The 23599-nt window shown below is 38.1% G+C and overlaps 1 protein-coding gene and 1 long non-coding RNA gene across 11 annotated transcripts in view; both read left to right on the plus strand.

Moving 5' to 3' along the window:
- Window positions 1-8948, plus strand: part of TRDN (triadin) — a 245228-nt gene extending 236280 nt beyond the window's left edge. For 9 of the 10 annotated variants that reach the window (XM_035320873.1, XM_035320870.1, XM_035320868.1 and 6 more), the window contains one exon: window positions 8071-8948. In XM_035320873.1, coding sequence (XP_035176764.1) covers window positions 8071-8207 — 137 coding nt within the window. In that variant the 3' untranslated portion in view covers window positions 8208-8948. Of the gene's footprint in view, window positions 1-6500; window positions 6538-8070 lie in introns of all 10 variants that reach the window. The other variant, XM_035320877.1, reaches the window with a different exon arrangement.
- A 55-nt stretch (window positions 8949-9003) lies between these two features.
- On the plus strand, window positions 9004-12410 carry LOC118163846. The gene is made up of 2 exons (XR_004749220.1): window positions 9004-11250; window positions 12331-12410. It is a non-coding gene; the product is annotated as an uncharacterized LOC118163846 (long non-coding RNA).
- Window positions 12411-23599: the final 11189 nt, after the last annotated feature.

Raw genomic sequence — 23599 nt, forward strand, 5'->3', positions numbered from 1 at the left:
GGATTAGAAAATTTTATTCTTCTCTGAATTTCTCTCCCCTTTTCCTTTTAAGATTATTTTTTAAAAAGATTGCAAATAATACTTTCATGTCTTTGACTGTACTATAATTCCTTACATGAAACTCCCATTAATTGCTTGAATGGGCACTTTGGTAGTTTTGTGGATATAAAGCTATGCTTAAGTAGTTTTCTTTAACATGATACTGAATTAGAACTAAGTCCTTATGCCAGCTCAGGAGAAGCTTTCATCAAAGTTATCATAAACTCCCTGTATGTCCTTGTAGTTTAAATATGTTCCCAACTGGACTGCACTAGATTGTACATAGCACCTTGACTTTTAAGGTCCATCATATATCTAAGGATGGAGTGCCCTCATGTTCATCATTTTCCATAAAAAAACTATCTCAGCTAAATCATCACAAAAACAATTCAAAAATAGACTGCTTAGGATACAAGGATCTAAAAAGGCATAAATACGCAGAATGAAAAGGAGTAAGCCAGTGCCTACATAACACTAACTTTTTATTGCATCTTTTCTACAAATTTAATTAGCTGGCAGATGCTTCATAGACTTTGTACCCGTGACTGGGCTACTCATTAAAATCTTTCCCCTTCCAGATTTGACAAAGAAGAGCACCCCAGGCGGGGGATCCCCTTTGTATGGGAGATCCTTCTGGTGATCTATTTAAAACTCCTCACTTTCCCAGCAGTTTCTTAATTCTCCTCTCATCTGGGAGAGATCTTGGATCTTACTGTCACTTCATCAGTGTCTGCTTTCTCATGCTTTGGAAATTTGAATGGCTGAAATTTTAATGTCTTTTTTTGCCCAGAGAGTAAATAAAAGACTGTTAACCAATATAAGTCAAAAAAACTACTACCACCTGTTAAGAAATATTAAAACTTGAGAGCAAATCTTTCTCATACATTGATTCTAATATCCTATACAAATTCACATAACTTGATGATTTACACCATATAAAGCTGAATTTAATTCTTCACTACTTTTGCCAGAGATAAGACACACTGTAATTAATCTATTTGGAGGGTAAAGGTATTAAAAAATAAAAAATAAAAAAATAAAATACACCATAATTGTATCTGTAGGGGATATGTTAGGTATGCATATTTTGAAAGATAAATCTGATTCTGGGATGTATTTAGACTTTTGTGTGCCTGTCTGCTGGTTCTCAGCCAAGTAAACTCTGATGATATCTTTGCCTTTTCTGAATAGCTGGAAATAGAACAGTTTCTAAAATCACTGTTTAAGTATTCCAACAATTGTAAGGCTTTGGGAGTCTTTGCTCTCTTTGACATGGGAACTTTTGTCAGTTGTCTTTTACCTATTACATTCAACTATTTACCTATTACATTCAACTGGCTTAACTAGAACAATTAACAACAAACATTATGTAATTTGCATTCTTTTAACAATTAACAATTTAACAATTAACAATTCTTTAATTGTTAAACTAAATCCTGAAAGACAAATTCATAATCTTTGAACAATCATGGCACTTGGGAGAGGTGCCTGAGGATTTGCAGAAAGCAAATGTTTCTCCTATCTTCAAAAAGGACAAGAAGGAGAACCCAGGGAACTATAGGCTAGCCATCCTCATCTCCATCCCTGGGAAGGTGATGGAAAACAACTAATCCTGGAAAATATTTCCAGGCACATGAAGGACAAGAACAATATCAGGAATAGTCAACATGGATTCACAAAGCAAAAGTAATGCTTAATCAGACTGATAACCTATAATCAGTAGAATAGTTGAGCTATGAGCCATAGATATCGTCTACTCTGATTTCAGTAAGGCTTTTAGCACTTTCCCCTGTAGAATCCTCATAGAGAAGTATGGGCTGAATAAGCAAATAGTGACGTGGAACGAAAACTGGTTCAGTGGCCAGGCCAAGAGGGTGGTGATCATTGGATCAAAGTCCAGTTGGAGGCTAGCTAGCAGTGCAGTGTACCCCACTCAGGGTATGACAAACTGCGTCAGGTGGGCAGTTTGACTGGGGTGATACACCTGCATAATGCAGTTGTCCTAAGGTGAGCTCAGGGAAGACCAAAATGTCTCATGGGTTAGAAGCAAAAAAAAACTCAATCTTGATTTTTAGTATGAATACTAACCACAAGGGTGGGGCCTCGTGATCCTACTGATTTTAAGGGTTTTATGCAGGAGGTGTCAGAGGGTCCAATCCTATTTAATGTCTTCATTAATGATCTTGATGACTGGGCAGATTGTACTGCCAACAATCTGGAAGATAGCACAAAACTAGGAGGAGTGGTGGATACACCAGAGTACTGCTGCCATCCACAGGGACCTTGACAGACTGGAGAAATGAACTGACAGGAACCTCATGAAGTTCAACAAGTGAAAGTGAAAGGTCTTACACATGGGGAGGAATAACCTGAAGCACCAGTTTTGGCTGTGGGCCACATGGCTGGAAAGCAGTTTTGCAGAGTAGGACCTGGGAGTCCTGGTTGACAAGCTGAACATGGGTGAGCAATGTGCCTTTGCTGCAAGAAGGGCTCATGGTATCCTCGACTGCATTAGGAGGGGAAGCCATATATACGACTTTCTTTTTTTTTTTTTTTTTTTCCTGTACTAAACTGAGAAAAGACTTTTAAGTGTTAAACCACATGTTTTGCTCCTACTCTTCATCTTTTTTTGGTAACGTTTGCCCTGAAGATATGAGAAGTGATAACCCTTTTCAGCTTAAAAGACACATTTTGTATTCACATTGAATGTGAGAATTACAAAAACAGAATGGGATTCATTTGTAGTCTTATTTGCATGCCAAAATTCAATTTGTTATCCTGGCTATGGTTTGTATCATAACAATGTCACAGATTTTGATACAGACACAGTTCCAAAAATGTTGGTATTTGTTTGAATGAAGTTTTTATCTGTATGTTTTGCAGCTCAGGTTGGCATGATAAAGCAGCCTAAGAAGGACAACATTAAATAGAAATAGTGGAAAAGCACATAGCAAAAAACATCATTCTGAAACCTTTTCCTCCTGTATAGATTACTTTGCAGTCAATTGACTTTGTTTCACATGCTTAACAATATGCTAAATTGCCACATATGCTAACATGCCACAGACTATTCAGTTTGCAGAAACCATGAACCTCATCAGCAAAAAATAATAATAATAATAATAATAATAACCAGAAAACTTAAAAAAAAAAATACAACAGACACTTGCAGCATGTCTTCTTCAACACTTGCTGCTTGATTAGGTAAAATTTAAAAGATCCAGAAAGCATGCTGACGAAATTTACTTTTATAAATGGGTTGTTTTGTACTGGGATAATTAATAAGCAATCTAATAAAGTCAGTTTGAAAAACAGATTTTCTTAACAGTTTTTTAGCATCCAAACACTGAAAATGTTTCTTCCAATACCTGCATTCACAAGAATAGCTTCTTGTTTACCAAATTATGTACTCCCATAACGGTAACTCCCATATACTAAACCTCACGTAGTATATGATATAGCAAAATAGATAGCTCTTTTAGCAAATTAATCTACTTCATTTACTCATGTATAAACATTGTCTTAGGATAAATCCATAAAGCATCATGCCTTAGGAAAAAAAAAAAAAAAAAAAAAAAAAGTGCAATTTTCATTTTAGAGTGAAATAAATTTCAAATGAATTCCAATGACATTTCAGCTAAAAATTAAAACAATAAATTTCAGGAATACTTGTAGATTTAAAACAAAACATAAAAACAGCAACACAATAGAAAAGTTTATTTTAAATGTTTCTAAAGTCAAAAGTTAGAGTTTTGAAATTTTTGTTTCAGATATCACTTGTTACTTATAATGCTTCTCTTGGATATTTGGATATTTAAATCCTCTTCTATGGTCTGCTTAGTACTGATGAAAAAAAAAACATTGCTTATTTTGACATATACCTCCTCAAAATGAAACAGTCAACAAAGAGTTTTAATTAATTCATTTGTGGACTGTGATTTTTTAATTGTTTGTTTTTGAACCAGAACCTAAAAACCTGTATCTATCCTTTCTAAAAAAAAAAAAAAAAAAGAAAAAAAAAAAACTTTTTTCAGTGAAAAGTTGTTACAGATAAATTTCTCGTTGGGTGTAGCCTTACCCATTCCTTAGAAACTAAGAGAAACCTCCTACAAGTTAATTACTCTCACTGCTTCACTCATTCCATAGTGAAGAGGAGAACTCTGTCTATCTTAGGGTTGAAGCCAGCCTATGCAGACCCTAAGGGCTCTAGTCATTTGCATTAAAGGAAAAAAATTCAACGTTAAAACATTGTCATCCTTAAAATGTGCAGTCATTGAAGAGGGACAAAGTATATCGTCAGTGGTTTTGACTGTTGGCTGACAGCAGAGCTATTGTCTAAAAGACTGGTTTTGGAAGGAAGTACACTGTAGTATTCATAGTTTTTTTAAGCCTCATACTCCTTACTCTCCTTTTTCCTGGAAAAAGTGTGATTTTTTTCTTCCTCCTTATCCTAAAAAAAAAAAAATCTTAGACCAATCTGCCTTTTCTAGTCCACTTGTTTTAATTCTGGTTCAATTTGCAGTGCTTATGCAGTTTTATTTCCACTCTTCAGGCTTCCCCAGTCTCAGTTTGTCCACAAACTCTTACTGTTTTTGTTGTTGTAGTTTTGTTGTGTTTTTTTTTTTTTTTTTCATCTACTACACTATCCATCTTGTCCCTCCCTTCTTGTCACAAGTTTCCCCTATCGCTTTTCATCCCTTTGCCCACAATCTCTTGATCCAGCTAAGTCTACTTTTTCTCCTCATGTTCTTTGGTCACATTATACATTCTCTATTTTGGCTTCCAGTTGCCCCAGGAATGATTTGTCCCAGGCATTTTGCTAGACTAGTGTTAGTCTCTGACCATGACAGTAAGACCAAGTTTTTGCTTGACAAGTCACAGCTTTCCATTTCAGTCTTGTCAACCTTGACACAAAACTTAGATGTCTTCTGCCATCAACTTTTCCCCTGTAATATCATGTGATACTGATACTTTTTAAATAAAATATTTTTTGTTACAAAGAAAACAACTGTTCTTTTTCCTATTTTTTTTTCCTTCAGATATCTAAATTGTTCTTTTGGGTTTTCTACCAAAAAAAAAAAAAAAAATCTGAAACTAATTTCAACACTGAAAATTTCATCAGAGGTATTTAAATATGATAATAAATTAAGTAAATGAAATTATAGTTTTATGAAAGGAAGTATCAGGCAAACAATAAAAGACGTTACTACTGTCCCTATCTCTCTTGAGTTTCTCCTTTAGCATACATTTTCCTAATATTTCCTGAAGATGTGAGAAGTAACAGTTTATATAAACATTTTTATAAACGTTTGAATACAAGTCTTACGAGGAGTGGCTGAGGGATTGTTAAGCCTGGAGAAAAGGAGGGTCAGGGGCGACCTTACTGCACTCTACAGGTACCTGAAAGGAGGCTGTAGCGAGGTGGGGGTTGGTCTATTCTCCCACATGCCTGGTGACAGGACGAGGGAGAATGGGCTAAAGTTGCACCAGGGGAAGTTTAGGTTAGATATTAGGAAGAACTTTTTTACCGAAAGTGTTGTTAGGTATTGGAATGGGCTGCCCGGGGAAATGGTTGAGTCACCATTCCTGGAGGTCTTTGAAAGATATTTAGATGTAGAGCTTAGGGATATGGTTTAGTGGTTTAGCGGAGGACTTGTTTGTGGTCATAGGCTGGACTCAGTGATCTTGGAGGTCTCTTCCAACCCAGATGATTCTGTGATTCTGTGATTCCGTGTATGTCACTTCAAAATGTTGCACTCAACATGAATATTTTTTAACCAAACAAAATCACTCATTTTACAAACACTACAGTTATCTCAGGAATAACACAATCAAAGGTGATCTTTAGCATTACACATTCCAAATAAGTTTTTTTTTTTTAAAAAAAAAAAAAGGGGGGGGGGGGGATGCAAAAAATAAAGTGTGTTTCTATTCTTATTTTTCAAATTTAGTATTATGGCCTATTTAGTCTGTGGCTGTAGACCAAGTTGCAAAAATCTGAAAATTTGCCTTACCCTCTATGAATGTAGTGTCTTTTAACAGTAGACTTCAAGCCAGGTTTCCAAGTGAAATGGTTACAGCAGCCAGACCTATTGGCAAAGTTGAATGATGATCAGATAACATCTTTAAAATATGTTATGGCACCAGGCATGTTATAATTATGACATATATAACCATGTTTAAAATGCTCCTTGTATGTATCCCTAGTATGTATCCCTTGTATGCATACCTAGTATGTATCAGGACTTTGTGAATATATGAAGGAAAGAGAGCTAACTTTTTGCATTCTGACTGCATGCAAAATACAGGTATTTTTTAAATTATTTCTACTGTCCTTAAATAAAGTATTTATTGGCATTTAATGGGGCTAGCAAGTGCGTCATGCCCAACTAGCCTTCTTCACAAAAAAGAGAGAAATATTTATTGACTTACATTTTTTTTTATTTTTACATCCATTAAAGGAATATGCAGAAATAATTTCCATTTAAAAAGAGAAAGGTGAGTTTTAAGTTGGCAACTTTCTTCCTATGAGGTATTTGTCTTTATGAAATTGGCACCCCGTGGGAGTCAATTTTAGTCTAGCTTTTTCTTTTTTCTTAATGAAGCTTATTGAGAAATCTCTGGCAGACCATTTTAGTAGGAAAAGATTGGTTTTAATCATAACTTTTTTGTGGCAATATACTGTTTTTAATTATTTTTATTTAGGAAAAATATCTTAGTTCAAGGATGGAATAAGCCCATTTGTTTTAACTATTATGTATCCCAGAAACTTCCTGCTATTACCCCAGTGATACCATAAAGTGACCAAAGGTAGAGGATATAGCTGACCCACACCAAGTGCCTGGTCCTTGGCTTGTCAGAACTTACATTTGAACCTTGGTAGTTATATTATGGCTGAGAGCATTAATCATGGGATCCGTTTCATCTCTTTTTAACCCCACATGCACCTCACAGAGGACCCCTGAAAATCTGAGGGAAAAAAAAATGTTTCCATTCTTAGATTTAGTAGCAATGCAGTAAGTCATTTTCAGAAAAATCTGATTTCCAACACCATTTTCAAGTGTGCCTTTTAAATAACAACGGTTTAACCTTTGCATGAGTCAGGCAAGAAAATCACAGAGGCAAATATAACTGCCTGTATATGAATATATAAATATTTCTGACACACTGCTCTATGTTCCACCATTTATTGTAACTTGACAGTCAATAAATAAACCCTGCTCCTGAGTTCATAAAACGGAGGAGCCTTGGAGTCCATCTCAGATTAGACCTGTCACAATGAACAGTTAATTTTTTTTTTATTTTTATTTTTTATTTATATGTGGAATTAACAACAGAAGAATGAAATAGACATCAGAAAATCAACTGAATTACAACTATATTTTTTCAGACACCAGCAGACCTCCAATCATTTTCTCAAACACGTACTGGACTAATAGTTACATTTTAAAATCTTGTCAGCATTAATCTCAGAGTGGCAAACTCAGCTTCTGTAACAAATTAGGTTACAAACGGGAGAAAATCTCCCTGATTGTGAAAGACTAGGAAATAGGCAGTGCCAGTTATGACCCCCCTTTCAGAATAAAAGGTTATTCATTTGAACCCTAATAAAACATGCCATTATCACTATTATATGTGAGTACTATTGGAACACCTCAGTGTATCTGAAAGAGGCTGTGAAATACAAAATCAGAAGATATATGTGTAGCTTTCAAGTGTTTACACTCAGCTATCCCAGAATGCAAATATTCTGGGAAAAGTAAACTTATATCTGTGGAGTGGAATAATGGTTTTAAGTGTTAAATTGTCAATAGCTTCTAATCTTGTGCTACAAAGATGTCAGATTGAGCCTTTTAGCTAAAATCCTGTTGACACGTGAAACCTGCCTTGTGAGACACTATGGATTTGTGCTGTTATAACTCAACTAATTGAAATGAAATCACACTGTTCTCTGGAAGAACACAAGAGTGATTCATGGTCCTAGTTTGGAAGCCATAAATATTAAATATCTCTTTTTTGTTCTCTTCATAGCTCCTGTCCGCTACTTTCAATGTGTCTTCATAAATGGACCTAATGGATTTGGACTGCAGTTTCCCACTAATCCCCCTTCAGAAGAAAAGACTCACTCAAAGACTTCTAAGAAAAAGACAAGAAAACCAGGACAGTAGAGAGACTGAGTCCAGTAATCACTCACATTTGCACTTTATCTTTTCTGCTGAGGTCCACAGTACTTAGGGTGGTACTTGTCATTGCATGAATGTGATCCACTTGGACACATGCACCTGGAAAAGTTTCCATGGAGCAGAGGCAAAAGAAACAGTAATGGGCTGTGTAGACAAAGGTAGAAATGTAAAAGTGCCCTATTTCTTGCAGAAAGCCTGCAATGCTAGCAATGAGTTGGCCTGTTTGTGTGTGAGCAAGTGTGTGCGTGTGATTTCCTGCCTCTTTTGCTCCTGTTTTTCTTTACCTGCTCAGCATTAAAGTGAGTCCGTTTTCCGTTTAATCTAGGGAGTGAGAGGTTGAATGTAGCTGTTATATCAGCAAGATTGCAAGACTACCTGCAATCCTAAATCACTTCTTAATGTTCAGTCAAATTGCTGACAGGAAAAAGCCTCACTAAGTCATGAAAATGTGCTCTACAATTGGTGCTATTTTTATGTCTCATTGACCAGTGTAGACTGAAGCTCACACATGCTCTCAGCAGCTCAATATACTATCAGTAAGTTGACTCATCAAGTCATGTTAATGATGAATATTTGTTTAACCTGAAGCAGTTAAAAGCATAGTGTATTTGCCCTGTCTGCTGGTGAAGTACAAGTAGGTCACTTTCTAAAGCCCAAACTGAGCAAAGAAAGTGAAACAACATGGCAAAGATGAGGAAAAACAGCATGTACAAAGGTCCCATGAAATACCAAAATAAATTTTAGTAACCCTACATTTTTTCTCTCTCTCTCTTTTTTTTTTTTTTTTTTTTTTTTTTTTCCTGCGGGTAAATCAGATTGATTTTGATTTGCAGCAGATCAGTAGAATGGAGAATATACCAGCCAACTATTTGCTCTTATCATGTCATATGAAAAACTATGACGTGAGGTGTCACTCGTAAAACTAAACCAATCCAAATTTCCAATAAACAAACATGCCAATTTGATACAATCTCCAGTAAGTGAGAGAAAAGAACAATAAATAAAAGCAGAAGCACGTGCAATAATGTGGGTAGCTGATTTTACTAGATGAAACCCCTCCACCTAGAAAGGGTTTCTGAGCTATTAGAAGGATGAGAACCAGAAGTAGAAATGCCAATCTTCAACATTTGTTCATTTCTATAGAAATAACAGATTAGTTACCTTAAGAAAGAGATGGATGACATTAAAGATGTGATGACACATAACTGAAAATTAGCATCTCAATTGTCTGACAATGTAAATAATCATGCATTTTTGAGAGCTGTTATTGGTTTGTATTCCTTTGCTATACTTTTGCATTTAATCTATGAAAGGTACGGTGGTGATTTTAGTCTCATAGTTACCAGGTGAAACAGCATGATGCTCTTTTTACAAACTGGTTGCTTGTAGATTCTGTTCACAACAGTAACTATATATTGCTCTTTTAGTTTTAGCATTATTCCAGTAAACATCAATGCCTTTCCACATCCTTTCTCCTTGCTGACCGATTCTTATCTTAATCAAATAATTGACTCACATGTGTTTCAAACAAGTGAGTCCTTGACAGGCTAATGCAATTCAGAAAGCTGTGTTCTTACACTGCTGGGTCAGGCTGGTACTCTCTGATTACCGATCATGGCCTTATGTGAACTGAGATGCAGTCTCATATTGTACAGGTCCTTTGCTGCAAAATCTGTATTTACAACAAGCAGCTTCTGGAAAAAAGGTAGGAACAGATCTTGCCCTAGGAGCAGGTTTTCTCACATTGGAACACATTGCAGGTAAAAGTGTTCGTGGTGAATGCCTCCACTGTCACCTGTGAAATCTATTCTGGAGACAAGTACAGGGATATAGAGCTGCCAGCAAAGCATACTTCATGATAAAATATCAATCTTTACTTTTCTTTCAGTAGGCCTTTTTGTATTTCTAGTGGCTTTTTTTTTCTTCCTAACTTGTGATTTTTTATATATTATTAAGGATGTTATTGCCTTAGGTTTTTACTGTGAAAGCTGTCTTAAAATGAGATTATAACTTTGTGAAAATAACTTTGTGAAAAATTAATTTAATTCAGGACTTTACCTAATTTCAATAATCAAGACAAGATTTTAATATACTGTAAACTGTTATTCTTTTCAACTTCTTATACCTAAATAATTTCTGTGCATTATAGTTAGACTTAATCCTTCTTTCTCATTTGAGTTGAGAGACAACAAGAATATGTTCCATATGTCATTCCTGTAATGTTTCAGTTACATATCTGAATGCTTTGGAAGTATAAATTGAACATAATTGAATAAATAGTAAAAGATTACACAGTCATTTTTTTTCCTAATCTCAATCTAACTTCCTCAAAGAACAGGGAAAACAGTTCAGCTCTTGAAGTGGCAAGCATTTTTCTCTTTAAATTCACGTGACCTTAAAAAGAATTACTTGAATTGCATGGCTTTATTCAAATTAGGCTGGAGTATTGGAAAATCATGATTGTTATCTGTTTTGGAAAATAAAGAATATCAACCACATTTTGGTGACTGTAGGATTTTTTTCTGTTAATCCAAATATGGATGCTAAGGGTTTACATATGTACGTTGTTTATCCCTACTAAGTTTTTACAAATCTTTTGAATATGATTATAGTGTTAGTTACTCTTAGTCTAGAAAATGAATCATTCTTCATTTTATTCATTCTTAATGGGCTTTTTGCAATAATTAGCTAGACTTTCTACATACTTTGTGGATTATACTCTGACAGACAAAAGGCAAGCTAGTTGCAGTCATTCAAGAGAGCTTCATGTGTACCAAAATCACATATGTTCAACGAGTTGTTTACTTCAAATATTACTATAAAACCAATGAAAGCAAAACTGCATTCTCCTATAACTAATCTGTGTTCAAGATGATTTTGACTATCAAGAAACTGAGAGAGCAAAAATTACAAGATTTTTTTCACAGCCTACAGGAACTTACAGCTTGTCTAAGATATGTGAGCTGATACACAAACCACACTACAGCCTGAAGACAACGTGGCTGCAATTGTGGAGCTTTGTATTCAGGTATGAGGGTCCTGTGCTCCATGGAGTTTGGTGATTCTTCACAAATGGTAGGTTTATTGCTCAGCAAGAGAGTTGTATAGGTATCAATGTTTTATGAGATGAAACTCCTCTCACAGTTCTAATCTCCACTTGTCAAAAATGTGCACCTTTCTCTGAGATGCGAAAATCCTGCTGAAATAAACAGGAAGAGTGTATTTCCAGCTTTCTTCACCCATCCTTCTGAGGTTGACAGTGAAGGTGAATGTGAGATTTGCTGTTAGATAAGGGTGGCCCACCACAGCTAGTTAATACACAGATCTATATCCCTCCTGCTCCTACTAATTGTTGCAGAATGGCAACAAATTGCTATTTGTCCCAAATTCAGGATCTCCACTTAGAATGTAAGATAGAACATACATAAGTGTACATTTCTAAATCACTGCAAAATTTTATCCTGTTGATCCCAAATGCTAGCTTTTTTTTCTGCACTGTCATTTACTACTTTTGTAGCCTAGTTTAGATGTAAAATTCCGTGCAGAAAAAAAAAAAAATATATATATATATATATATATATATATATATATATATATCACTCTGCTTTAATGCAACAGAACAGAAGTGCAGCAAGCCCAGTTTCAGGAGGATGTCTTTATCTGCCAGGGCATAAGCACTCAGAATAGTACCTGAGTATCTTCCCTTTCCTATCTTACCTAATGCTTTATTTCCACTCCAGCATGCCTCTAAATAATCCACTCAGTACAATGAGAAACAAATAAAAGACTTACTGCCTTAGGGAGAGCACTGGTTACTTAAGCAGCTTTGGACTTATGATAAAGTCAGCCACTGACTGTTCACAGTTACATACCACTCCTAGCACTTCTTCCCAAGGACTCGTAATTTTGGAAGGAAAAAAAAAAAAAAAAAAAGGATAATATCAACTCTATTGGGAGGAGAAGGGTATGGTACAGTTGATAACTAACAAAAAAGAGGAAATATAAGGGTTCCCAGGAAGGAACTACCTATGACTATGAATATGCATTAAAAAAAAAAAAAAAAATCTGCTGAAGACAGTGATATAGTGATATTTCTCCTGCTTTATAGTTTTCCAGAAAGAAGAAACACAAAAGCAAATAAAAATATGAAGTACATTTGATTTTTAGACCTGTAAATGTCAATAGATATCCAGCTTTCATATCATCTATTTATCCTGAGTGAAATTCTCCAAAAATTCCCAAATAGCAGAACAGATAAGGAATCACATTCACCTATGGGTAAAACCTCACTCTATAGAGTGTACCTCTCAAAGCACAAGTCTTAGCCTTTCATTTAAGCAGTGAATGAACATGACCATTTGAGTTTATTGTCTTGGTTTATGGATTTTGTGTGTGTTCCTTGTTTGTAATACAAAATTCACTCAGCAACAATCTGCTCTGCAGTACTAATGTCTCAGGGATTGTATTAGTTATTGCTGTAAATATGTCTTGGAAATTTTCTTTATTGTCTTGTCTCTTTTTATGACAGAAATGAGTAAAATTTGTAGAACACAATTTTATTTTGCCTGATCAAAATCTGTGATATTTGCTTTTGTAATTTTAACTTTCTTCATTTTTGTGCTTAATTTTGCTCACAAATATAATTATTCTCCCATCTACCCCATGCTAAGTTCCTGCTAGCAGAAAAAGCAAACATTCCTTGAAATGAAATCACCAAAAAGAAAAATTGTAATTATTGCAAAGGGTAAACAGAAACACTTAAACAATTTCTTTATGAACTGAGGGTAACTACGAAATGAAGGTCTTCTCATTTTTGGCCCTGTTAAGGAAATGGAAAAATAAAGCTGCTGACATTAATATTCCAACACACTTTCCAGCTGAATGACAATGATATAAATGCACATGTATTGTGCAACCCACTTTCCATGCTTTTCTTTCTTTCAGAAGTTGAACAATGCAAAGAAGGAGCCTTGAGTACCATGCTGTTAAATTACAGCTTAACTATAGCATTTCAGTGAATAAAAAGGCAACATGAAGACAACTTGATGAAAATGTTCCATATGCCTAAGTATCGTATCTTCCTGTCAAAGTGATACGGCCACCCTTTCTCAAAACTGATTATCTTTGTTCTCTTTTTGACCTTGATGTGAGTGGGCGTAAGTCTGGTTTGCGAAAACCTGTGTAAATCACTGCTGCTTGGAGGTTTTTTAGAATGTGGAAGTCAATACAGTGTTCTGCTGTAATATATGTGCATATGTGAGTGAAAATCTAGATATACAATCCTTGCATACCTGCCATTGACATTTCAGTTAAAATGACAACATGTTCTCTGACAGATCATTAATAAACTAGAAAAAATGAAGCTGAAGTGGTCAGTCAAATACCACCAACCTTTTCAAATTCATAAATAAATATATTTAATAATAATAAGAAGAAGAAAGTAGAAATAAAGATAAAAGCTAATAAAAATACCTGTTTTTCATAAAATATTTTAGGATCCTATATAACTGTGTAAATAATAAAAAAAAAAAAAATCCTTTTTAGTTACTTGTCAAGTGTGTTTTCCCATGAGTGCCTTGCCAACTTATCATCTCTGGGCATAGTGTGGCTATTGATATTACTAGAATTCTATAGACTTTAAGGATATTTGGATCCAACCCTGAATCCACTTTTTTAACTGACTGGTCCTTTAGCTATTCATTTTGGAATCTTCCCTAAAAAACAGAAGAGAAACCTCATGTACCAAAACACTTTCACATTTTCAAACCCAAAGCAGAAAATGTACTTGTAAGGTTATTACTGATGACAGTGAGGTTATTAAATGCTAAATGACAATAAAAATGAAACATCTTGGTGCTTCAGTTTCCAGAAAATAAGATCAACAGCATGCTTATAATTTGCCTGAAACCTAATGATTTAAGGAAATAAATTGTCTAGCCATTTTCAGTTTATAGCAGTGCTGTTGATGTCGTATAGTTTCAGGGTTAGAATCAGTGTGATTTATAAATCAATGTAACAAAAGGCAGAAATATTGTCAGATGAATTTTGAGAGTCCTATTCACTTTGGTCACAGGGGTGTTTTATAAATACATTAGTTTGTAAACAGCTGTATCATGGACAGTAGTGATTGGCACACTCCACTGAAAAGGGTTTCTGCAATTTAGTTGACATCATAAATTCTGTGAAAAGAAATTTTAACAATAGAGCAGTTATCAAGATCTGAGTATGGCCCCACTTGACATCTTTCATCCTTTATATTGAGAATGCTACAAGAGGTTATACACTGTGCAACCATTGCAAGTCTTTTGCTTCTACGAATGTACCATTCTCTACTTCTGTTTAATTACATGCATATTTTTTGGAGTGTTAAAGACATTATCTAACATTCATTCTCTAATACCAATGTGCTATAAAAATTAAATCATTGGCTAAGATGTAAAAGCCTAGTTTTAGAATGGAGCTGAGTGTTTTAGGCCTACCACTACAAGCAAGTTTTGCATTTGATTTTAAATCAGCCACTTCTGTTCCTTTTTTTTCTTCTTTTATTTGTTATATACTGATCTTAACCAAAATTATTAATTTAGATGTTATGGAACACAAGAAATCACCCAAGAAATGACTCCAAGCCACTGCTACAAAATTAAGTTTTGTTAACCTTGAGCACTTTCTATTCATCTTTGGGACAGTACCATTCAATTTTGCAAGTATTTTTAGGAGATATCTTGGATGTACCATGTTTCTGTTCAGTTTTATGAACAGGGTATTCGTTTCCCTTAAAAAACACAAACAGGTTGTGTCTCATTTTGTTAATTTTTTAATAGATTTGATGGCTATCAGTCCCTAATCAAATCAATTGGCCTAGCCATCATTAACGTACAGCTATACAACTGAAGCTGCTGACCCTCTCAAAAATTAGCATTCTCTCTTCCTTACCTCTCCATGTCTGGCAAGTACCCAGACACATTAAGCTGTCTCCACCATCCTCTGTTGATGGACAAACGTCATCATCAGTCACTTCGACTGTTAATTCCTCTGGGAAAGCAAAAATCGCCTCTCTGCAGTGTGATATATATATATTTATTTATTTATTTATTTATTTTTTCCCAGTGATTTTTGGAAAAATTATGATCAAGTGGTAGATAACTACTGGACAGGGAAGGCTTGCTTCTGTGTTGTGCTGGAAATCTTGACTCTTCCTGGGGACTGAACTGCTCACAGACAAGTAATTCATCACCCACAAGATAAGGATTTAAAATAATTATAAAGGCAGGGCTCATCATTTATATGCAGACTGGGAGTCATTTGCTACATGAGTCTGTCAGACTCAGGGTAGCTACCCACAGCTTGTGACAAACAGGACACCCAGACAGTGTGCTCACAAGCTCTTCTAGGCTGGGTCCTCCATTCTTTGTCTTTATTAGTAACCATCATTTGCTATATATTGATTCAGGGCTCATAATATGATAATTATAATTAATGTAAAAAGCATCTTGTCTTTAACTATCATGAGTCCACTATATATTACTGTGTTAATACTTGCCTTAGCCTGAAACTTGACAAAAGCAAAGCAGTCACTGTTAAGATTGTTTAATTTAAAAACTAAAAAAGATGTAGAATTGCACAAATAGTGTTCTATCCCATTGTCCAATCTCAATGGACAATAATTTCTATTATACTCAGGTACAAGAAAGGAAAACAGAAGGCCCCAGATCTCATCACTGTGCCTGGCAGAAAACCAACTGTTCATACCAAAGTTAATTAATTTTGCTCTTTTCTGCTCCTTTAATATGTCCAAAGGCATCTTCAGTTGTTTAAAATGATCTTTTTTTTTTCCATGTGAACAAATATTAGATAACTCTTCTGTTTTTTCATTGTTAAAGAAAAATAAAGATTGTTAATATCCCATGAGACAGCTTCTTTCTAAGCTATAGGAAGAGATGTGTGCAGTCTGATATCACACCAGTAATTTTTTTTCTATTCCCACAGCTCCTGCCTTAACTTGCTGTAAGATTGTATGAAACATTCGTTCAATTGCCTGCTCCTGTCAATCACTCATGCCAGAATAGAAAACTGCTCATCATCCTTTTACCATTAAATTTTCTTGCAAACCACAGCCCTGGGATTAACACTTTTGCCTTTGTGTTGCACAAATGCATAACCTCATATGTAACAATACTAGGTATTCTCTTCATAAAACAAATATTCATACATAATGTCTTTTTTTTTAATTTTTATTTTTATTTTTTTTTCCCTGAGAAGTAGCCACCATCTCCTCTGGTCTATATTTTATAATAATTTGACAAATAGAATTATGGTTGCTGACTAATATTCCAATGTGTGAGTCTAAAAAGAAGAAAATATACATACTCCTCTCACTGCAGAATTAAAGATTGGATTAGGTTCTCTTTCTACAGTCCAACCATTAGAAAAAAATAAAAATACTTAAGAGTTTTGATATAACATTAGGAAGTACTTTGTGGTTGTAAAGATAATTTATCATTGCAAAAGTGGTTGACTCCAGAGAATTTTCTGAATTTTAAAAGAAATGTTCTTGCAACTGATCTTGCCTTGAATCAAAGTCCATTCCCTGTGTGCTATGGTTCCATATTAATGTATATCCTTAATATTTTTTTTCTTGTATATCAATACATTCTGAAACGCAAGAAAGTACATGTTCAGACCATATTTGAGGTGCTTTTGTCAAAACTGTTGCATTCTGATATTCACTGCTATGGCATATTTTCAAATCGCTTTGAAAATGGAGGGCGACATTAAACTTAATTTTGATAATCCAGATCTCACTTTGATAGTAAAACTTTCATGAATCCCAGTGAAACAACGTTCAGGAATGTTGAGTAGCAGCAGCACCTAGAAGTGAAGTCCTCTTATTTAGGATTCCTGCAAATGGAGTAACTTTTGTACCTGCAGCTATTCTAATTTCTAGAGCCATAAAGGAATGGAAAAAAATATATAAAAAAATAAAAAAATAAATGTATTACAGTTTTCTTTTACTCTAGACATTATGAGAATAAATCTATAAAAATACTGTGAACCTTCTTAAGTTCTGAAACTATATTTCTTCTTTCCCAGTAGGTAATAGTGAAGACGGGCTGCTATACAGAAGAAGAACAGCTAAAGTTCAGAGTGAATACAAAACTGTATCATTCAAAGGACACTTTGTTTGGATGTGATTTATCTTACTTAACCTTCTCTCTGGTTTGTCAGGTGTCTAGTCTAAGGCAGTAGCTCAGTCAATGTTAAGTCTGTGGTCAATGAAGGAAGACTAGTAACCCCTGATGACAGTTCACCTATTCTGCAATAAATAGAGCTGATATGAATCCACTGTGAGAGGAACACATCTTTCTTCATTTGTGGTATTTTTAACTAGCTAAGAGCAGATCTCTCTAGTTTTCATGGTGTTGAAGCTGTATGAGATTCACCTATGATGTTATGTGCCTAGTACTAAAGCTGAAAATGGGCATGTTTCAAAATATGACCTTAAACTTGATGTATGGAAAAGGTGCAATGCAGCATTTGCTGCATTTCAGACATTTTTTAGTTTCCAAAAAGAAAAGTATTCACATTAGATTTGGTACATTAAGGTCACCTTTTTCTTATTTTTCCCTCTCCTCTTTTAATACCATATCACCTAGATGTCACAGGAGTAAGTTTTCACTCAACTTTCTAACTGGAATTTTTTTCTCACCATATGAAGAGGTGATGTTTCACAGAGGCCATCAACATCTACATATCTATATCTAATGAATGAAAAATGAACAAGAATAACTTGGCACTGTAGACTTTGGATTTTTGCTGTGAGTGAGGTAGGGGATATGCAAAACAACAGCTTACTGATTTGGGGAATATGCACATTCAACACAGAGCTACTGCAGAACTAAACAAAGAAAAACCATCCCTCAGTACCAAGTCCTTAATCTGGCTGCTGTCCCTGACCCTATAAAAAAATAGGCTGTTTTGCATTTTCCTTCTGTTTTGTCTTCAAGAATGAAAGGAAATAACATAGGAAACTGTCTAATAGAAAGCCTCTAGCCAGCACCTAGGTGGGATTCAAACAATGTAAGCATAAATCAGCTCAAGCTTTAAAATACTTTTACAGTATCCCCTCAACAGCCCCTTGCTCTCCTTTCCCTCCCTCAGAACTACATAGAATATAAGAATTGTTTCAATTGTTGGACGCATTACAAATGCCTAAAGCAATTTACTTTTTTACTCTTTTTTGCTTGTACTGTTTATACAGGTGTTCTTTTTTTAATTTGTTTTGTTGCTGGTGATGTTTTGTTGTGCTTTTTTTTTTTTTTTTAATTGACTTATTAAATTGCCTCAAATTTACAGAGGTGTAAATCACTCGTTTCCTAATCAGTGATTCATTCCTCTGCAGAGACACTGATGAAACCATGACACCCAAACCTTGTTCAGGAATGAGTCTTTGTCAAAGGCTTTCCTCTCAACTTGGAAACCTGAATTTACACCATTCAGCTGGAACATTTCCACTTTTCAGAAGCTGGAAGGTCAGGTCCTTAAAGTATAGCTGCCAGTCAGGTGCAATACAAAAGACAATGTGCCTCCCACTATTTGGATGCAGAATATTTCTCTCTGAACATCTTCTCCCTCAGTGGTAAGTTCCTCAAGGACAATACTGGGGACAACAATCTCATGCTAGGCTATACTTACTCCTTGGTTGTCCAAAGTGAAAGACATTTGTGCTGTTTCAGCTATGTACCAATCGTGACAGATTTAGAGCTCAGAGTGCATGGCCCTGTTATGCTTCCTACATTTTTAATGAAAGTGAGTATATTTTACTCCTACCTTAGCCTATAATAACATATAGAATTAATAAAATATCAGTCTGTTGATTTTGTGTTGTCTGTTTTTGCTGTTGTTTTTTAACCATTGTCCATGTCAGCACTGTAATTTTTTAAATATTTTTATCTAACTCCATTTTTTTCACCAGCACTGTGCCCACTGGAGAAGAGTCCAAATCTTCTCTTGAACTTCAGAAAATACACCTGCTTTCATAGATATGTCAGTTTGAAGTAGGCAGGCATCAAGATTCTAGAAAAACTGTTGTAAGAGGAAAGGAAGCCTGGAGTCTGGGTCCCAATACAGAATCACAGAATCACAGAACAGTCTAGGTTGGAAGAGACCTCCAAGATCACTGAGTCCAACCTCTGACCTAATGCTAACAAATCTTCCACTAAACCGTATCCCTAAGCTCTACATCTAAACGTCTTTTAAAGGCCTCCAGGGATGGTGACTCAACCACTTCCCTGGGCAGCCTATTCCAGTGACTAACAACCCGTTCAGTAAAGAAGTTCTTCCTAATATCCTACCTAAACCTCCCCTGGCGCAACTTAAGCCCATTCCCCCTCATCCTGTCACCAGGCACGTGGGAGAATACACCAACTGCCACCTCACTACAGCCTCCTTTCAGGTACCTGTAGAGTGCAATAAGGTCACCCCTGAGCCTCCTCTTCTTCAGGCTAAACAGTCCCAGCTCCCTCAGCCGCTCCTCGTAAGACTTGTTCTCCAGACCCTTCACCAGCTTCGTTGCCCTTCTCTGGACTCGCTCAAGCACCTCCATGTCCTTCTTGTAGCAAGGGGCCCAAAACTGAACGCAGTACTCGAGGTGCGGCCTCACCAGAGCCGAGTACACGGGGACAATCACTGCCCTGGACCTGCTGGCCACGCTGTTTCTTATGCAAGACAGGATGCTGCTGGCCTTCTTGGCTGCCTGAGCACACTGCTGGCTCATATTCAGCTGTCAACCACTACTCCCAGGTCCTTCTCTGCCAGGCAGCTTTCCAACCACACATCTCTCAGCCTGTAGCTCTGTTTGGCATTGTTGTGCCCCCGGTGCAGGACCCGGCACTTGGCCTTGTTGAACTTCATACCGTTGGCCTCGGCCCATTAGTCCAGCCTATCCAGATCCTCCTGCAGAGCCTTCCTACCCTCAAGCAGATAGACACACGCACCTAACTTGGTGTCATCTGCAAACTTGCTGAGGGTGCACTTGATCCCCTCGTCCAGATCATCAATGAAGATGTTAAAGAGGACTGGCCCCAGCACCGAGCCCTGGGGGACTCCACTAGTGACCGGCCTCCAACTGGATTTGACTCCATTCACCACAACTCTCTGGGCCCGGCCATCCAGCCAGCTCTTAACCCAACGAAGTGTACACCAGTCCAAGCCATGAGCAGCCAGTTTCTTGAGGAGAATATTGTGGGAAACGGTGTCAAATGCCTTACTGCAGTCAAGGTAGACCACGTCCACAGCCTTTCCCTCATCCACTAAGCATGTCACCTTGTCATAGAAGGAGATCAGGTTCGTCAAGCAGGACCTGCCCTTCATAAACCCATGCTGACTGGGCCTGATCGCCTGCTTTCCCTGCAAGTGCTGCATGATGACTCTCGAGATAATCTGCTCCATGAGCTTCCCTGGCACTGATGTTAAACTAACAGGCCTATAGTTTCCTGGGTCAGTCCTCCGGCCCTTCTTGTAGATGGGCGTCACGTTTGCTAGCCGCCAGTCAAGTGGGACCTCCCCCGATAGCCAGGACTGCTGATAAATAATGGAAAGCGGCTTGGCCAGCTCTTCTGCCAGTTCTCTCAGTACCCTCGGGTGGATCCCATCCAGCCCCATCAACTTACGTACATCCAAATGCTGTAGCAGGTCACCAAGCATTTCCTTGTGGATTGTGGGGGCCACATTCTGCTCCCCATCCCCTTCCACCAGGTCAGGGTACTGGGCGTCCAGAGAACAACTGGTTTTGCTGTTAAAGACTGAGGCAAAGAAGGCATTAAGCACCTCGGCTTTTTCCTCAACTCTGGTTACTAAGTTTCCCCCCGCATCCAGTAAAGGGTGGAGATTCTCCTTAGTCCTCCTTTTGGTACTGATGTATTTATAAAAACATTTTTTGTTGTCTTTAACAGCAGTAGCCAGATTGAGCTCCAGATGAGCTTTGGCCTTTCTGATTTTGTCCCTGCACCGCCTCGCAGCATCCTTGTAGTCCCCTCGAGTGGCCCGCCCTCTTTTCCAAAGATTATAAACCCTCTTTTTTCTCCTAAGCTCGAGCCACAGCTCTCTGCTCAGCCAGGCCGGTCTTCTTCCGCGCCGGCTCGTCTTTGGGCATGTGGGGACAGACCGCTCCTGAGCCATTAAGATTTCTTTCTTGAAGAACACCCAGCCTTCATGGGCTCCTCTGTCTTTCAGTACCGCCTCCCAAGGGACTCTACCAACCAGTGTCTTGAACAGCTCAAAGTCAGCCCTCCGGAAGTCCAAGACAGCGGTTTTACTGACTTCGCCAAGTATCGAGAACTCTACCATTTTGTGGTCACTGCCCAAGACAGCCCCCGACCACCACATCTCCCACCAGTCCTTCTCTGTTAGTGAACAGAAGGTCTAGCGGGGCACTTCCCCTGGTAGGCTTGCCAACCAGCTGCGTCAGGAAGTTATCTTCCACGCTCTCCAGAAACCTCCTGGACTGCTTTCTCTGGGCTGTGTTGTGTTTCCAGGATATGTCTGGGAAGTTAAAGTCCCCCACAAGAACAAGCGCTGACGATTTCGCAACTTCTGCCAGCTGCCTGTAGAACTCCTCATCCGTCCCCTCATCCTGGTTTGGTGGTCTATAACAGACCCCCATCAGGATGCTTGCCTTGTTGGCCTTTCCGCTGATCCTAACCCATAGTGACTCCACCTTGTCATTCCCAGCCTCAAGTTAGATGACATCAAAACACTCTCTAAAACACTCTCTTGATGACATCAAAACACTCTCTAGAGCCACTCCACCACCCCTTCTGTGCTGCCTGTCCCTTAGGAAGAGCCTATAGCCAGACATTGTAGCACTCCAGTCATGAGAGTGGTCCCACCATGTTTCCGTGATGGCAACCAAGTCATAGACTGCATGCTGCACAATGGCTTCCAGCTCCTCCTGCTTGTTGCCCATGCTGTGTGCATTAGTGTAAATGCACTTCAGCTGGGCCTTAGCCTTCTCCCCCAGCCTTGCCACTGTTCCCCCTGGCACACCTCCAACAAGCTTTGTTTCATCCCCGCCCCCCTTCTCACCTAGTTTAAAGCCCTCTCAATGAGCCCTGCCAGCTCCTGGGCCAGGATCCTTTTTCCCCTTGGGGACAGTTGGGACCCATCTGCAGCCATCAGGCCAGGTGCCGAGTAAAGTGCCCCGTGGTCAAAGAACCCAAAACTTCTGTGTTGGCACCAGCCTCTGAGCCACGTGTTTATCAGGTGGGCTTTTCATGTCCTCTCTGAACCATTCCCTGCCACTGTAGGAATGGACAAAAACACCACCTGTACTCCCGCTCCGTCCACTAACTGTCCCAGCCCCCTGAAGTCCCATTTGATAGCCTTCAGGCTTCTCTCATCAGTGGTATCACTGCCAGCCTGGACTATCAGTAGCGGGTAGTAATCAGAGGGGCGAACCAGGTTGGGAAGCTTTCTGGCAACATCCCTGACCCTGGCCCCAGGGAGGCAGCAGATTTCCCTACGGGTAGGGTCAGGCCGACAGATAGAGCCCTCTGTTCCTCTGAGAAGGGAGTTGCCCACCACGATCACCCTTCTCTCCTTCTTGGTGGGAGCAGTCTTGAGGCATGGAGCAGACTTCCTCGCCCTAGGCTTCCTGGTTAACTTTTCTGTCACACCCTCATCTACTGCAGGGCCTCAAACCTGTTGCATAAGGGCACCTGGGAAGGTGGGGCAGGTGGTGGGGGGAGTTTCCTGCAATGTCGAGCAGGGACCTGTCTCCACTCCTCCTCAACTCCTAGGTCCCCTCTCTCTGCCCAACAGTGACCAGGCAGGGGGTCCACCCCAGTAGGGGAGTCTCACCCCGGTGCCTCTCCTTCAGGCATTGCAGGGAGTTGCTCCACCAGTCTATCTCCCGCTCGCACTCCCTGATGGCCCTCAACGTCTTCACCTCCTCCTTGAGGTGTGCTTATTCATATCAAGCGCTTTTGTTGACTCTCCCTTAAAATCTGGTAGGAATTAAAAATTAGTCTCAGGGAAAGCTGCCTAATGGTAAATGTATCATATGATGACAGATCCTCAAGAAGCAGAGAAAGATCCATCACTTGAATATATATAAATATGTAGATTATGCTCCTGTATTGAGTCTTGCATTGCAGAAGAGATTAACTGTGTTCTCAATCTCTTATCCCTCAACATGTCCTGTGTATTTCAACAAGTTTTGCTAATGGGATGCTACATAGCTGAGAAGGTCCAACAGAATCTGAAGAAGAAATGATGTCATGAGTCATCGTTTCTTCCCATACTACTCTGCTATGGGAATACTTTTGTTCTTTTTTAAACTGAATAAAACATGACCACCTTTATTCCATAAGGGATCAGAT

This window comes from Oxyura jamaicensis, chromosome 3 (assembly GCF_011077185.1).
Source record: "Oxyura jamaicensis isolate SHBP4307 breed ruddy duck chromosome 3, BPBGC_Ojam_1.0, whole genome shotgun sequence".
Lineage (NCBI taxonomy): Eukaryota > Metazoa > Chordata > Aves > Anseriformes > Anatidae > Oxyura > Oxyura jamaicensis.